A 16,055-nucleotide genomic window follows, 5' to 3' on the forward strand; every position below is an offset into this window, starting at 1 on the left:
TAACCACAGTTTTACTACAAATACCATGGTTAAACTATTGCTAGTGTAGCAAAACATGTTGTTTTTACCATGGTTTAACTATAGTAACCAATAACCATGTTTTTTGGTATTTTATATACATATTTTCATGTTATCTTTTTATTTTACGGTACGTATTTGTGAAAATGATTAGGCAGCCGCAGCACACACCACATAGAATAATGCTGTGCATTTCAAGGCACTTCAGTGGACCTTAATGTTACCTGTTTTGTCAATGTTAAATGGGTCGTTTGTCCAGTCACAGATACCGTATGGACAGTCCGACCCAATACGGCTCAGTTTTTATACGTATGTTGAACTGTCGAGCGGCAGAAATAATTTTATGTAGGCCATTCTGAGTCAACACCATGCTTTTCCAATGAGGGGGAAAGGACTGTTTTCCCCCCACACCGACTCCGCCCACACAGCTATGACGCGACACCGATCAAGTCTATTAGCTCTGATCAAATGCTCGATTGTGACCACATGTACAATCATGAAGCCGTATTCATCCGCGCTGAAGAACTCAGCTGAAGCCCAAAACAATGTTCCTCCGCGAGTGACTTGCAGTTTTATGTCTCGACCGCTAGAGGGCCAAAAGTTCCGTACTGCAGCTTTAATAGCGACACGAACGTCTGCGAGAAAATCTCAATAATCTGGCCATTCGTGATATCTTTGCTGTGATGGGCAGTACAGGTAGTGACGCTACTAGCTTAACTACATTTCTCCGTAGCATGGTGGTAGCGTCGCTGTTTTCTTAATCAAATATCTTTTCAGTAGCGGAACTCTTTTTTGATCAAGTAGCGCGGTAGCGTCAACAAAAGCTACATTATCCAAAGCATTTCTGAAGCTCAAGCTCAAATGGAGGCAAGACAATACGACGCACTGACGTCATGAATATGCTAATTGGCGTTTTAGCATTTAGCATTTGTTGTCAAGTCAGAGTCAAATAGCTAGTGCGAAGCGCTGAATCTTTTATAATATGATACTTTGGCCAAATAACAGACAAAAAACTGAGCGCCCACATAGCGACAGAAAACTGTATAACCTGCAAGTTCATGAAAATGTAAATGCGATGCCCCGACTACCTTTGATGTGGCGTTAATGACGGGAAAAACATTCGCTGGTCAAAAACTTCGTATTTGAACTTGATTTTGGTGAAATGTTAATAATATAATGACACATGCAACGATGCAAATAATCGTAGCCTAAGTTATTTGTAGGCCTATATATATATATTGTTAATGAAAATACAGTCGTTCATTTGTAGTGCATGTTAGTTCACAGTGCATTAACTAATGTTGACAAACACAACTTTTGATTTTAATAATGCATTAGTAAATGTTGAAATTAACATTAATAAATGTTGCAGAAGTATTGTTCTTTCTTAGTTCATGTTAACTACACTAGGTAAATAATGTTAACTAATGAACCTTATTGTGAAGTGTTACTATTTATATAAATGTATCTGTATACAATAAAGCCACAATACCAACTACCAATAGGAGGTTTCCGGCTGACAGCAAAGATTTATTTTGCCTATGTCACATAATATGAGGTAAATCCGGCCCTGTACATGATGCTGGTCTTTGTTGCCAAATTGGTTTGGAACAGTTGTTGAATAAACAACTAAACTGAACTATTATGCCTGTCTACTGACAGTTTTATTGATCACTTAGAGAGCATTGACGTATGATGTTGGTGCAATATAAAAATGACATTTTTAAAAACTAGCTTAGATGTAGTAAACTACGTTTGCCATGTTGCTGTAGCTTAGCTTGCTACATTTCACAGGGCTATAGCTTTAGTGTAGTGAAGCTTCATTTAATGAAGAGTAACTGTTAGCTTAGCTCACTACATTTTCCAAGTTGCTTGCCCAACACTGTATCTTTGCAATATCTATTCTTTATTTTATAACTTTTCTTTGTTTTAAACTTTCCAAAAAGTTACCTTAGGTACGTTTTCTGCACTGATTGTGAGTTGAAATCCAGAATAAGAAGATGAAAAAGCATCTCGCTCACATGGCATGAGGCCAGTGCAGAGGTCTGGATTGTGTGTCATTCCTTTAACTTCTCCTGATCCAGTTTTAAGCTGTTCTCATCCTCTGATCCTAACCTGAGTGTCTGGAAGGTTAAATGCAGTGGGAACTGAGCTGACTGTGTGCTGGTCAGGAGCGTCGCTCACATCCTCTGACCCATAGGTGTGTAAGGCTTAGCCTTCCCCTGGCCACGGGGAGTCGGGGACTTGGGGCAAAAATGCCCCTGCACAGACAAATTAAATCTATTACGTCTGTTGCTAACAAAGTGAATATGAATAGACAGTGTCCATTGCGGCATTAAATTAAGATCTGCTCATGTTGCACAGTATTTAATTGTAGGCGTTTTTACAGTGTTGCGCATTTTAACCAATCACACACAATTCTGTTGAGCTTAGGAATGCAATGGCCAATCAGAGGCATTCAGATGAGTCATCGCTGAAACTCATCAGTTTTGTTGAGGGCATGCGCGTTCTGGACTCTTGCGAATTCTCTCATCATAAACAACAAAGCGCAGACGTACATAAGTAAGAGAATCGAGATTCATTTCACAGTGTATACAGCTTCAGTGGTTTATAACGATAGTTTTGTACTTAAACTCGCGATAGATTAAAGTTAGTGATAATGTCACTTTCTATATAATTTATTCGCTGTTTGAATAACCGTGGAAAGGAAACGTTATATAATTATCAAATTTCTAACGTTTTTATTCAATTGTAATCACGTTAAATACAAATTCAGTCCCATTAAACATTTTTTTAGCCTACATGACACCCATGTCTGGTTCTTGCCTAAAAAGACGGGTTTATGATGTTTAATACATTTGGCTGCTTTTAGCCTTACCGTGGAGTTGGTTCACCCTCCGCCTATGCTCTGACCGGTGGAAGAAGTCTTAAGCAATTTCACTAATTGGAGCACCTGATTAATCCACCTCCGGATCCAGACTCCAGCTCAATAAAGGAGTCGGTCCTTCTGTTGGAGTGTGTAGCTGTGACAGTGTTCATCACTGATTGACCAAAACTGTGGGAACGACCCCTCACGACCTCAGTGTGAGCCTTTCATCAGCAAACTCCATTGACTTTTTACAGAAACTAAAAATCTGGTTTAACATATCCTGTGAAAGTTTGGTTTATTACAACAGTGAAAATATTAAGATTTTTTAGCATTAGAAATGTTTTCTTCTGCTCGAAGAAAGAAATTCCAACTTCACATTAAAGGCACACTATCATTAAGTACTATTAAAATTATATTAATATTTTTAATTAGGTTTTATTTATTTTTATTTATTTGTTTTCAGTTTTCGTTTCATGTTTTTTTTTAGTAATCTTATGTGCTTTTGTCACATTTTTTTTCTTTCTTTGTCATTTTTTTTTATGTACTAATATTTAGGTTTAATTATTTTTATTTCAGTGTTAGTTTTAGTTTTATTTCCAGTAGTTTTAGAGCTTCAACTTTATTTCAGTAAGTTGCCAAGACAACATTTCAAATTTTCATTTAGTTTAAATGTTTCGCCTAATATTTATAATTTAATATACTATTATAAATTTGATTAATATTTCAAATGTAATTAATATTTCAAATTTGATATCTCACATTTTTATTTTTTTTTATTTTCCTTTTAATTAAACTTTTTGTAATTTTGTGTTTTTGTCATTTTCATTACTTTTTAAAAATATATATTACTAATTAGTTTTAATTTATTTCGGTTTTAGTTCAGTTTTGGTTTTATTTAGTTCTAGTTAGTAATTTTAGTGCTTCAATTTCAGTTAGTTGCTAGTGTATTTATATTTTATTTTATTTCAGCTTTATTTCAGTCAGTAAAATGTTTTTAATAGTTTCAGGTAACGATAATAACTTTGCACAGTTGTTCAAAGACTTTACAGCAAAGACACAAGATTGTAATATTTAATGTTTCTGTATGTTTAGTTTGTTCCTCATAAGGATGGCCATAACGTGATTCATCAATGTTCTTCTTGAATTACAGGTAAGACTTTCAAAATAATTGAATCAGATTGTTCATATATTAAATTACCTTAAGAGAATATTGAGCTGTTTTAAATTTGTATAAGTAATGACGATTGTTTAAGCATTCCAGACACATGTAACATTCATTAGGAAGTCATGTTTCCTTCCAGTTCACCATCAGCAGTCTCTCTGGCACTTCTGCAAACGTGAATGTCTAACGAAACCATTTTCTGACAGACATGCCGTGCATGAATTACTCAGCAACAGCTAACTTAATTGGCATTAGTTTAAGATGCAAAATCTGAATTCAGGCATGAATAACATGATCTGAACTTCAGTTACCGGAAACAAAGCATTTAGCAAACCGAACACTTTGTATAGACAAGTGATGAGATTATATAAGTGATCAAGATCATGGAGGGAAAGATGTCTGTAGTCAAGTGGTTGTTTTGAAGCTCATGAGACTGGAAGAGGTTTCAGAAGGGATTCTCTAAAGCCGTAGGCCTCCATTACTCCATAGTCAGGCAGATTTACAAATTAAACGCACAAATTCAGCAGCGTTGCCATTCTCCCTAGGAGCGCTCCTCTTACATGATCAGACTCCTCAAACCGTTTGCTATAAATGTCATGCTAATCCGTTTATATAGATCAAACGTAAAAGTTCTTCAGTGTTTCTTTGCAGCATAATAGGTCTTTTTTTTGTAGTTTGTTGAATTTTGATGTTTTATTACACTGTATGTTCTTCAGATCAGTGTAATGATCATATGGGTTCTTTAAGATCTGTATAAATGAAGGTTCTAACTCTTATTTTTAAGAGTGATATTGGTAGTTTACTATGTGGACATACATTTTTGTTTTAGTGATTTAGATTAAAAATTATATTTGTTAAAGGACAAGTACACTCTAAAAAATGCTGGGTTGTTTCAACCCAATGTTGGGTCAAATATGGACTAACCCAACTGTTGGGTTAAAAAGTTAATTTAAAAATGTAACCAAAATTTAACCCAACAGTTGGGTTAGTCCATATTTGACCCAACATTGGGTTGAAACAACCCAGCATTTTTTAGAGTGTATGTTTGAAGTATTTGGTCATTATATTGGGCTTGGTCACCATTTCATTCATTATATTATTATTATCATTATTATTAATATTGTTTAAAAAAACTTTTCAATCACATTTTTCTTGACTTGTTCTTTTAAATATTATATTTAATTTAGTATAGACAAGGTTGCACGTACTATAGACATTTTAAGGTAATATTTGATTTCATAACCAGTCATTTTTTTTTAAATAGACCAAAATTAGATAATGCATACAAACTTAAATTGTATTCACATCACATTTCCTTTTTCATGCTTTTGTGTAACAATTCAAGCTGAATCTAGTCACAATACAGGACAATTTCCACATTAAATTAAATGAAAATTTGGATAATTTTGTACTTTTTTGGGACTTTTCCCCCCCACCTCATTACACTTGTGGTGTTGACCGGCCTACAGAAAATAGCTTATAAATTTCTTGTTGTCTTATATTATTACCAAATCTTGTATTCAATCTTTTTGTCAACTTGTTTTCTTTCCATTAGCACAGGTTTTGTATTTCTTTTTGAAACTGATTGATCATAGGCCTTATTGATCTGAGTTTGTGCACCTCAACAATTAACCGCAAATAATGCTTTGAGATTAGATGCATAAGCTCAGATCAATGAGGCCTATGACCAAAAAGAAATTGAGTCCAAGATTTGGTAATCATACAGCAAAATGAGAGACTTACAAGCTATTTCTGACCAGCCTAACACCAAAATAGGTGCATGATATTTCAGTGAGTGAATATTAATACTGATGTATGAAATGCAAATAATTCGCATCCGCCATTTTTCTTAAAAAATGTGTACATTTTGTTTTGGGATAATTTCCGTAACTCTCAATCAAAACATACAGGGCTTCCATATAGACTTACATTAGGAAAAAAGCAAAGCTTGTTTTAATATAGCAACAGTTGCTACGCTAGGATTGGTCAATAATGTTTTAAGGCGGGTCTTAGCGAAGGGTCAGCAGAGGATCTCATTCTGCAATACTTCGCTTAATCATGAGTCCATTTCGCAGTCGCAGATTAGGAACGTATATCATGCACTCAGTTGACCGCAGCTCTTACACAAGCCAATGCATTCGCCTTGACACAAAATGTAGGTTTTCCAATCTCTCGTCTGGGGGAGTGAGAAGGGCTTGTGCTGATTACAAATAATGAGTCACGGGCCTGGAACGCTACACCCTCTCCAACAAGGTCATTAGGAGCGTAAGTGATGCATAAAGCAGCCTCCGGAGCACGTGCTGCAGGTGACATGGGAGGAGCGGGAACTTCCTCTAATTACACATTAGTCACAGATTATTTTTAGTTCTTGACAGGAGTGTTTCTTGTATCAGTGATGATACTGTACTTTATTCAATTCTTTTTTGGATATAAACAGCTAGCTTTCTATTTTTTCTATTCTATCTACTTGTTTTTCTTTGTGTGTGTGTGTGTGTGTGTGTGTATATGTGTGTGTCAAGACTTGTCATTTGCACTAATATATTGTTGCTCTTTTGTTAGTTTTGACTGCTTTTATTGTCCTCATTTGTAAGTCGCTTTGGATAAAAGCGTCTGCTAAATGACTAAATAAATAAAAATAAACGGATGCAGTATAGAGTCGTTCACAAGCTGGATGCTGAATAACATGCTGCTTCACCATTGACATGATAGAAGACATTTACAAGTTTTGTTTTCTGTAAATTAGGTAAATATCCACCTCATCCAGTGCGCCTATTATTTTCTGTCTTATAAAATATCCCGTTACTATTTTGGTGCGAGTTAGTTTAGTATCCTTGAGATACTACAGTTTTTATTAATATTTTTAATCAGTTTTTAGATTTTCTTTTTGTGTTTTTATGTGTATGTGTATGTATATTTATTTTTATTTTTTTTATTTATTTTATATTTTAGTACATCAAGTTAAACTAAATTAAAATGAGAAACGTTGCATTGGCAACAAGTGATGAAAATATATTGCAAAATTAAGCTTTTTAAAATAGATCCTTCTGAAGAGAAATGATGATTACTGATAAAAAATCCTAGACTTTTTACATTTTTTAAATTAATATTATTATTTTTATGATTATTTTTGAGGGAGACAATATTCCTCATTATTAAAATAATATAAACAATATTATTTTAATTATATATTATATATTTTATTATATTATGAAAGTATTGAATATTGTTATTACATTTTCATATTAAATTATTGAAATATAAATTTTATATTATTAAATCACCTATATCTTAATCATAAAATGATGGATGATGCAGCTCTACTTACAGTACTTCCACTTGCCCGAAATTAACAGCATAATCCCTCAGATTACATCAATTATACATTTAGAGTCTGTTGACGTATAGAAAACACTGCAATATGCATTTTAGCTCATTTTTGCTATAAATTTTGTTTATAATTTATAAAGATCCCCATTTCTCCCTCAGAAGGATCTATAACTATAATAACCCTTGTGAGTACCTGCTGCAAACGATTCAGTGTGTGAGTGAACTGTCCAAATGAATCAAACTGAATCACAAACCATTTCAGATCTTTTCGCAAACCCGTTTGATCAGTGTTCACTAGTTGTGGTTCTGATTCTAAGAACACACGACTTGATTCCTGAAATATTGTCAGAGAAAATGATTCTCAGGACATCAATCCCATTGACACATAAAGGTTTTTCAGTAATATTTTATTAACAGCTGCATTTCACTGTAATAATGACTGTAGGCAAATATCCACCACATCCATGTTTTTGGTATGAGAAAATGCTGCAGATGATTCAGTGTGTGAGTGAACTGTCCGAATTAATCAAACTGAATCACAAACAATTTCAGACCTTTGTGCAAACCCGTTTGACTGATTAGAGTGATTCGTTCACAAATTTGGCATCTGATTCGAAACAGCTCATAGAAAACATACAGCTTTTGCTGAAATGTTATCAGACAAAAAAACTCTCAGGTTGTTATACATCAATCCCATTGACACATAAGGATTTATCAGTAATATTTTACTGAGCCACTGCGCTGTTTTACTACAATAAGGGTCTAGTGATGCCCCTGTTGTTTGATTCTTCATTTTCAGACAAAAAAATAATAAATAAACAGTCTGATTTCATGTGCATATCTTCTGTGCACAAAAATACTTGTATCTGGATATGACGTCACACGTGGCCCTCAAATGCAAATGCCGGTACACTGTATCTCTGCACACAATTAGTTCAAGGACTTGATGAGTTGTTGTGTTGTGCATGAAGTCAAGTCATATTTACAGCTAAAGAATATGTTATCTTCTCTTTAGTTGAGATTTCACAAATATAACGGTTGCCCTGCGTCAAAGAAACCCATTGAGTTTCCTGTGATGCAAGAATTAAACTCTGAGTCAGTACAATTAGCACATTATTCATATTCTCAGTTGTAATTATTCTAACATCTTAGATTATACTGTGCTTGTTTTGTCATGTTACTGTAAACGGGCTAACCCAGTTATAAAGCACCATGCCAAGAATATGGAGTTGAAGTAGCCGTTTGTTCGGCAGGCCACTGCAACAGGCGAGAATGGATTAGTGAAATCCTATTAGAAATACCAGGCCAAGAATTCTGCCGTACTTTCGAAAACCGTCTGAAAGTATCCCACGATCGGAGACGATATCCTCCGGGATGCCGAAGTTGCGAAAGACTTGGTGGAATAACTGTAGCGGTTTCCTTGGCCGTGTGTAATTTTCTGAGGGGGTGAAGTTTACATCCTTTTGAGAATCGGTCGACAACTACGAGAATACATGTATGGGATTCGGACTCAGGGAGATCGGTGACGAAGTCGACTCCGATGTGGGACCAGGGCCGGTGAGGTATGGGAAGGGGTACCAGTTTGCCTTGAGGTAGGTGACAGGGAGATTTGGTGATGGCACAGACTGAGTATCCTTGGACAAAGCGCCGGACTTCTCGCGCCATAGCGGGCCACCAATAGCGGGATTCGAGGAGCGAGAGGGTTTGCTGGCTGCCTGGATGTCCAGAGCCCGGAGAGGAATGCAGCGAGTCCAGAAGGGTACTGCGGAGAGTGGATGGGACATAGACCTTCCCTTCTGGACCTCCCGGTGGAGCTGGTTCTGAGTGGGTGGCCTGGCGGATCTCTTCGTCTAGTGCCCATTGAAAGGGACCCACAATCAGGGCTGGAGGGAGAATGGTCTCCAGGGGTATTACCCGTTCGGTGGTTTGAGGAAGGCGGGATAGAGCGTCTGCTCGGGTGTTTTTGGGTCCGGGACGGTAGGTAAAAGTGAACTGGAAACGGGTGAAGAACAGCGCCCACTGTGCCTGACGGGGGTTGAGGCGTTTGGCCTCCCGAAGATATTCCAGGTTCCGGTGGTCAGTGATGACCTGGAAGGGATGACGAGCTCCCTCCAGCCAATGTCTCCACTCCTCCAGCGCGAGCTTGATGGCGAGAAGCTTGCGGTTCCCGATGTCATAATTCTGCTCTGCCAGGGAAAGCTTGTGGGAGAAGTATGCACAGGGATGGAGGCTGGGAGGCTCTTCAGACTGCTGGGAGAGCACCGCTCCTACTCCTACGGTGGACGCATCTACTTCCACGACAAATGGTTTCTGAGGATCGGGCAGCGCGAGGGTAGGAGCGGTGCAGAAGGCTTCCTTCAATTCTTCAAAACTTTGGAGGGCTGTGGGCATCGCGGCAGGACGCGTTGCAGGCGCCATACCACACAGTGATGCATTTATATTATTAAATCATATTTTCGCCTATATTTTAACAGCATAATCACACAGATTAGACTGCATATACATACATTTAGAGTCTGTTGATGTATAGAAAACTCTGCCGTTTTTTTGCTTATTGAGGCTTTATGCATTTTTGTTTATACAGGTAATGTATAAAAATCCCCATTTCTCCCATTTCTTGACAATTTAAATATGCAATGTATTTTCATTTTCTATTTACAACGGTTATCATTATGAACATGAAGTAGGCGGGCAGTGCATTTAATACCATAATGCTCCACGTGATTGCATTGGCCATCATCTCGTATTTTACATCAGAAATGCAGACATTCGGTCCATTAATGGCTTTATCCTTTGGGTGCTTTTGAGTCTACATGGACAAGTCATGTATCAGCAAGAGTAGGATGTGTGTAATCCACAGTCAGAAGGTTATAACAACTGTCATATTATGGCTTGGTCATCTCCATGGAAACAAGGCAATGTGCATTGTCTCTCCTCTATCCACCCTTTCCTGAAAACATGTTATATGAGGACTCCATATTGGCTGAATAAATAACATGCTATTAAAAATGACTGTTTTTCTAAATATATAAGAAGTATGGCTGGAACAAAATCATCTGGCTGTGGATAAATATGATCTGTACGAGTACACACATGTTTGGCCATCCGTTCCTTTCAGAAATATTTATCTCTGGACGTCCAGGCTTGGTATAATTGATCTGGATGGGGGGATGGATAAATGCAGGTTGAACGAACTTGAGGAACGACTGACTTTGCACCCGTAGTTTGACATTTTGTTTTGGCATTGAATGAGTCAGTCTGTCTCTCACATTGACGTCACTTTTGATTCGCAGGCATGGTTTTCCTGAAAAGCACTTGGAAACTCAAGCCAAGTAAGTTATCTCTGTAAAAACAAAGAACTGATTATGATCATTTAAATTCATGTTATTCAAATTGTTGCAACCCATTGGAATTAGTGTTAACATTTTGCATTGGCACACAGATTAGATTTTAATGTATGATTGCACATCAATCATGTTATATTAAAATAGACTCTATGTTCAGGATCTCAGAGGTCTTGTGATAATTAATATTAATGTTAATATTTTTAATAATTGCATCAATAATACTTTATTCATAATTTAATGTTAACAAATTTATTAACTAATTATAACTATAAATACAATCATAAAAATTGCTTATTTAAATGTTTTCATGTTTTTAATGTTCCTCTGACACAATGAAAACCCATTTTACAAATATTATTAAAGATCAGTCATGTTGTAGTAAAATGTACTTTATGATCAGGGTCTCAGAGACCTTGAGATAAAATCATTTAAAATTAATATGCTATTTAATAAGTTAATATAACAATATTTAATACGTAAAAAATATGAATAATATTTTAATAATAATGAATAAAGTTAATCAATTTAATAATTATAAAAATAAATATTAAAATGGCATGTTCCATTGACATAATGAAAACCCATTTTACACATATTAAACATGAGTCATGTTCTATTAAAACTGTCTTTCTGTATGTGCAGCACAGAGACCCCAAAAATTTGGGATAAAATAATTAAAAAATTAATAGGTTAATAATTATAATAATGCGTAATAAATAAAATAATTTTTTTAAATCGCTTATTTCATTTTTTTTTCCCTCTGACGTAATGAAACCCCATTATTAAAGATTAGACACGCAATAGAACAGAAAACATAAAATAATTATGCGAATCTTTAATGATCAACCCTCATATTTTAATGGTAAGTATGTTTTGGGGCTTGTTCTCTCAGACCGCAAACAAAAGGTTAATTATACAGTTGACTTTAATGTAAATCATGACTGAGTGTTTTCTTATATAGCCTACCTTTCATTCACAAACATTAAATAAGGCTAAACATAGCCTATTAGTGTCAGAGCATGTATTTTATGAATTCGCACTAATCTAATGGTCTGTAAAGAATCATATAGTGTTTGTCAGACATATATTAATTTCAGTTATGATAAAGTGTCACCGTTTTACTAAAACAGTGATGAAACGCTCAGCGCGCACTTCACGCGTATGATGTGATCATGCAGAGTCCCTCTGCGCGCTCATCACGTGCTTCAGCTCGATCCATCCAGCCGCTTCAAGCAGAACAAACTAGCTCACCTCTCAAGAAAGGCTCGTGAAAAACCTAAGAAAAAGATTGACGTCAAAAAGATTAAACGATTCGGACACATCGAGCTGAGCGCGAAGGAATCGGATGTGAGTGGAAGTGTTGGGAAACCTCCAGGACCAAGTGCCTTTCCTCGTCTCCGGCAGCCCGTGGGAAGTTTCTTTCCATGTGAAAACCATCTGACACACATGATCTGCTCCATACACACTCATTCTGGACCAGCGGGGACACTTACATATCCATAGATTGTATAACAACCAAGAGAAGACGAGACCGGATCGTATATATGAACTGGTGAGTAGATCGCAGCTGTTCTTCTGTATACCAAGACAGACACAAGACATTTGACCTAATTCATCTCTTGCTTACAAATTATGGATATGCATTGCGCACTAGACATGACATGGTTTAAAATGGGTCTGGCGGTGCGCAAAGCTGCGTTCGTTTGTGTTAGAAGAGGAGAAAGCCAACGTCTGCTCGTTAAAAGTAGGTCTGCATGTGGACTGCCGTGTGTTTGTGCCGTTTACTAGATTAGTTTGAATGATTGAGAGTTATTGTGCATCATAATTATTGCGCCATTGACTTGTTACTTATATTAACAATCATTTTATAGCGTGCTTTAATTATGCACGCTCATCTGGGTTCCGGAGACTAAGGCGTTTTTTATTTCTAACATTCAGTCTGTGCATTGGATTTTATACATTGAACGGTTTTATTATTTTTTCCCTCTGGTCACTTGTGGGTTCGGGGTGGATTCATATCAGCTGCTGGTTAATTAGACGCACTTGCGCACTGGTTGTCATGACCACTCATCCACATCAATTCACCAGACTACAGACTGTTTACCTTCATGTGTCTGATGTATATGTGAGCTCCTAGTTTTGAGATAAATGCAATGCATTCATTGTAGAAAGTTGCGCAATGTGGTGCAGTGGTTAAAGATCTGGCTGGTACACTATTAAAAATATGGTTTTGAAACTATTTGCACTCAGAAATTGCTATTAAATTTTATAAATAATTACCAAAAAAGGGTAACACATTGAATTAAGCGTGAAATTTTGAAGTAGAAAGACTGAAATACACTGCAAAAATTACTTTTTAAAGATTATTGGAGTATGTTTTACAAGAAAATACTATTTTAGTTGTTCTGCTTCAAAATTTAATGTTTGATTAAGTGTTACTTGCTGTTCTTTGTGATTGTTTGTAAAATGTAGCAAATTCTGAGTGAAAATAGTTTCTTTACCAGTTTTTGTGTGTGTGTGTGTGTGTGTGTAGTAATTTCTTGTAAAATGTACTCTAGCTTCAAATAATCATTTTTACAGTGTAACTGAAAGGTTTTAAGTTCAAAGCCAATTTGTTTACTGATTATTTGTATGATTAAATGTTTTAGTTTTGCGTTTTGACAATAACAAAATAATCAGAATACAACTCATGTAATCATTCATATAAAATTCTGTATAAATGTTATGATTTCTGCAGTTTTGTGATCTAAATGGTCACATATTGGACTGTGTAAAAGCTACGTGCTTCTCACTTCTGAATATGAATGAACTGTGGCGTAGTGGTGTTGTTGAGTGCGGTTCTTTAGAAACACTAAACAGTGTCATTTAGACATGATAATACAGACCTAATTAAGTAGAAAAGAGCAAATATTGTTTAAAATCAGTCAAACCGATTATCTGTCTGTTTCTACAAAGAGCTGGTTCATGAACCTTTGCGTCCTTGTGAAAGACGCATAACCTCCGGTAACTCTACAGGGACTGTCCCTGTCATAATAAGTGTAGTGACTCAGAAAAGTAGAAAACGCATCAGCTAAATGACTAAGGTAAACATCTCGGCTTGTGAAGAAGGCTGCAATATTTTTAAGTTGCATGAAAACTTGTCCAATTATTCATAAATTCAAAGCAGCCTCTGAAATTTATAGTTCAGTTGATGTTTCATTTACTGCACTGACTGCGCTCAAGGACTCATAAAGTTCAATCCGAATATACAATCAGAGCTTGAATAGCTTGAATACCTTGGAGACTCTTATAGAAGTTGCTTATATGAGGTTCTTGTGTATGTGAGTTATCAAGGACCTGAAGTTGTGATTTATATTCAGAAAAATGTGGTTGGATAAGCTTTTTCCTACCAAGAAACAATAACGCAACTTGCAACTTTACTTAGGACTGTAGTTGATAGTTTGGTCATAACTTTGTCAAAAGAACCTGAATGTTTTATTCAACTTTTGTTGTTCCACCACACATTCACACTCATGCTTTGTAACCAATAAATCTTTCATATTTTGTGTCAGCAGGCTTATTATAGTTAAGTAAAACTAAAACCATAAATAACTAGAAATAAACTTAAAGTGAAATACTTAAAATTATTTTCTCAATTTCTCATTTTCATTTACTTTACTTGATACTAAAATGGTACTAAAATAGCTAAAAATTAATAAAAATGTTTATAGATATATTTAATAAAAACCTCCAAAATTACTAAAACAAAATTAAAATTAAAAAGCATAAAAATCTTTTTTTTTTATTTATTTTTTTTATAAAAGCGTCTCAATAACGCTGCATGACAGTTATGAGTGATATATGAATCTCCCCAACAGTATTTAAGAGTTAGTGTTGTTAGGGAAAAAGTTGGATTCATTTTTAATTCTACACCTAGTAAAATAAGAAGGACTAACAAAGAAGTACTGGCAGAAACGTTTCAGGTTACTTATGTAACCATGGTTCCCTGAGTAGGGAACGAGACTGAGTTTAAATCCTACAGAAACTACAGCACATGTTGCACAAGTTCATTGGTTTCATTTGCAAATCTCAAAGTGGTTGTTGAGATTAAAATTCCCGAAGCGACGTATAAGGTACATAAGTACAGAGTGAATACATGTGGTATTAGATTAGATGAGCATATATAGAGCATGCCTTTGTTTACATGCTTGCAAAGAAAAGTTTGCACAGTACTTCACTAGATTTCATCTTATCAGTTATTCTAAATGCAACAACATTGTAATATTTTCCCAAGATTTCCTCAATTCAAACATGCATTTTGCTTTAAAACTCATACCAGGATGTTATAGGAGAAAATGCTCTCCACAGAAAGTTGCACGTTTCTCCTGGGAGCTGATCTTTCCGCTGCTATTCTTAGAGTTGTCACTTCAATCAGTCTATAAGAACGAGAATTGCATTGCACGAACACAATGCAGAACTTTTGTTTCACACCGTGTGCCAAATTTGTACAGATTCCTCAAATTCTATTTAAACCTGTAACAAGAGCAACATATTTTTGCTAAAAGCAGTTTTATGGCAGGAGAAATGGATCACACACATATGCGAACTATCTCTCTTTCAGGGGTGCATGCATAAATGCCAAGAAACTGCATTAGAGAGACCTCACCCAAAGAAAACGAGATCATTTTGTGGAAAATGGACCTGCCAAATAAGGAGAGACGGTCACCGGAGAACGGCCCCAGCTCGGCTAGGCCCTGTTGCTCAAGCCTCAAGGTAAGTCTTCTGACTTGAACACCTATAGGAGCTTTATTCTCAATTGTCACATTGTGTTGATGCCTGAAGAAGAAGCGCTGGTATGTCTGCGAGCTCGCAGGTCCATTGCTTTCCACGTAACAGGCTTTGAAGGCCTCTGGCGCTGTGACGTCATTGGGTCCAAACAAGATTTAGCTTCAGTTTGTGGTGGAATCTTCTTCTGAAGAGCTGAGCACTGAGAACAGAGGGGGTTTTGAGCCAGCGCTCCTGATGAGATGATTATGGCTAACGATGTAAATAATGAGAGAGTCATGCTCCACAGTTCCTTTGTCATAAACACATGAGCACGGCCACAGAAGATGCATTCAGCTCTCTCTATAAGACAGTGTTTCCCAACCGGGATGCCGTCTGTCGAGAGCAGGGGTGCCGTGTAAGACACGCAGTCATGTGCACCGGTAGATGTATTGTAAAGTTATAATGTAAAGGTTTACTTAAAGGGTTAGTTCACCCAAAAATGAAAATCCTGTCATTCCCAAAAGCAGACTGAGGCCATCAGGTACATCCTGCCCCGGCGTGCAGCTGCTGCCTCCACCCGGCCGCC

At 36.3% G+C, this 16,055-nt stretch overlaps 1 protein-coding gene across 5 annotated transcripts in view; it reads left to right on the forward strand.

Annotated features, from left to right (window-relative positions):
* LOC107656392 (solute carrier organic anion transporter family member 1C1-like) overlaps positions 1 to 16,055 on the forward strand; it is a 46,662-nt gene that overhangs the window by 2,592 nt on the left and 28,015 nt on the right. The window contains exons 2-3 of one of the 5 annotated variants that reach the window (XM_016444242.1): positions 3,980 to 4,037; positions 15,324 to 15,475. In XM_016444242.1, coding sequence (XP_016299728.1) covers positions 15,338 to 15,475 — 138 coding nt within the window. In that variant the 5' untranslated portion in view covers positions 3,980 to 4,037; positions 15,324 to 15,337. Of the gene's footprint in view, positions 1 to 3,979; positions 4,038 to 11,880; positions 12,276 to 12,420; positions 12,468 to 15,323; positions 15,476 to 16,055 lie in introns of those variants that run through there. The other 4 variants (XM_016444241.1, XM_016444244.1, XM_016444243.1 and 1 more) reach the window with 4 other exon arrangements.

Source organism: Sinocyclocheilus anshuiensis, unplaced genomic scaffold (genome assembly GCF_001515605.1).
Source record: "Sinocyclocheilus anshuiensis isolate Anshui unplaced genomic scaffold, SAMN03320099.WGS_v1.1 scaffold183, whole genome shotgun sequence".
NCBI classification, from domain to species: Eukaryota; Metazoa; Chordata; class Actinopteri; order Cypriniformes; family Cyprinidae; genus Sinocyclocheilus; species Sinocyclocheilus anshuiensis.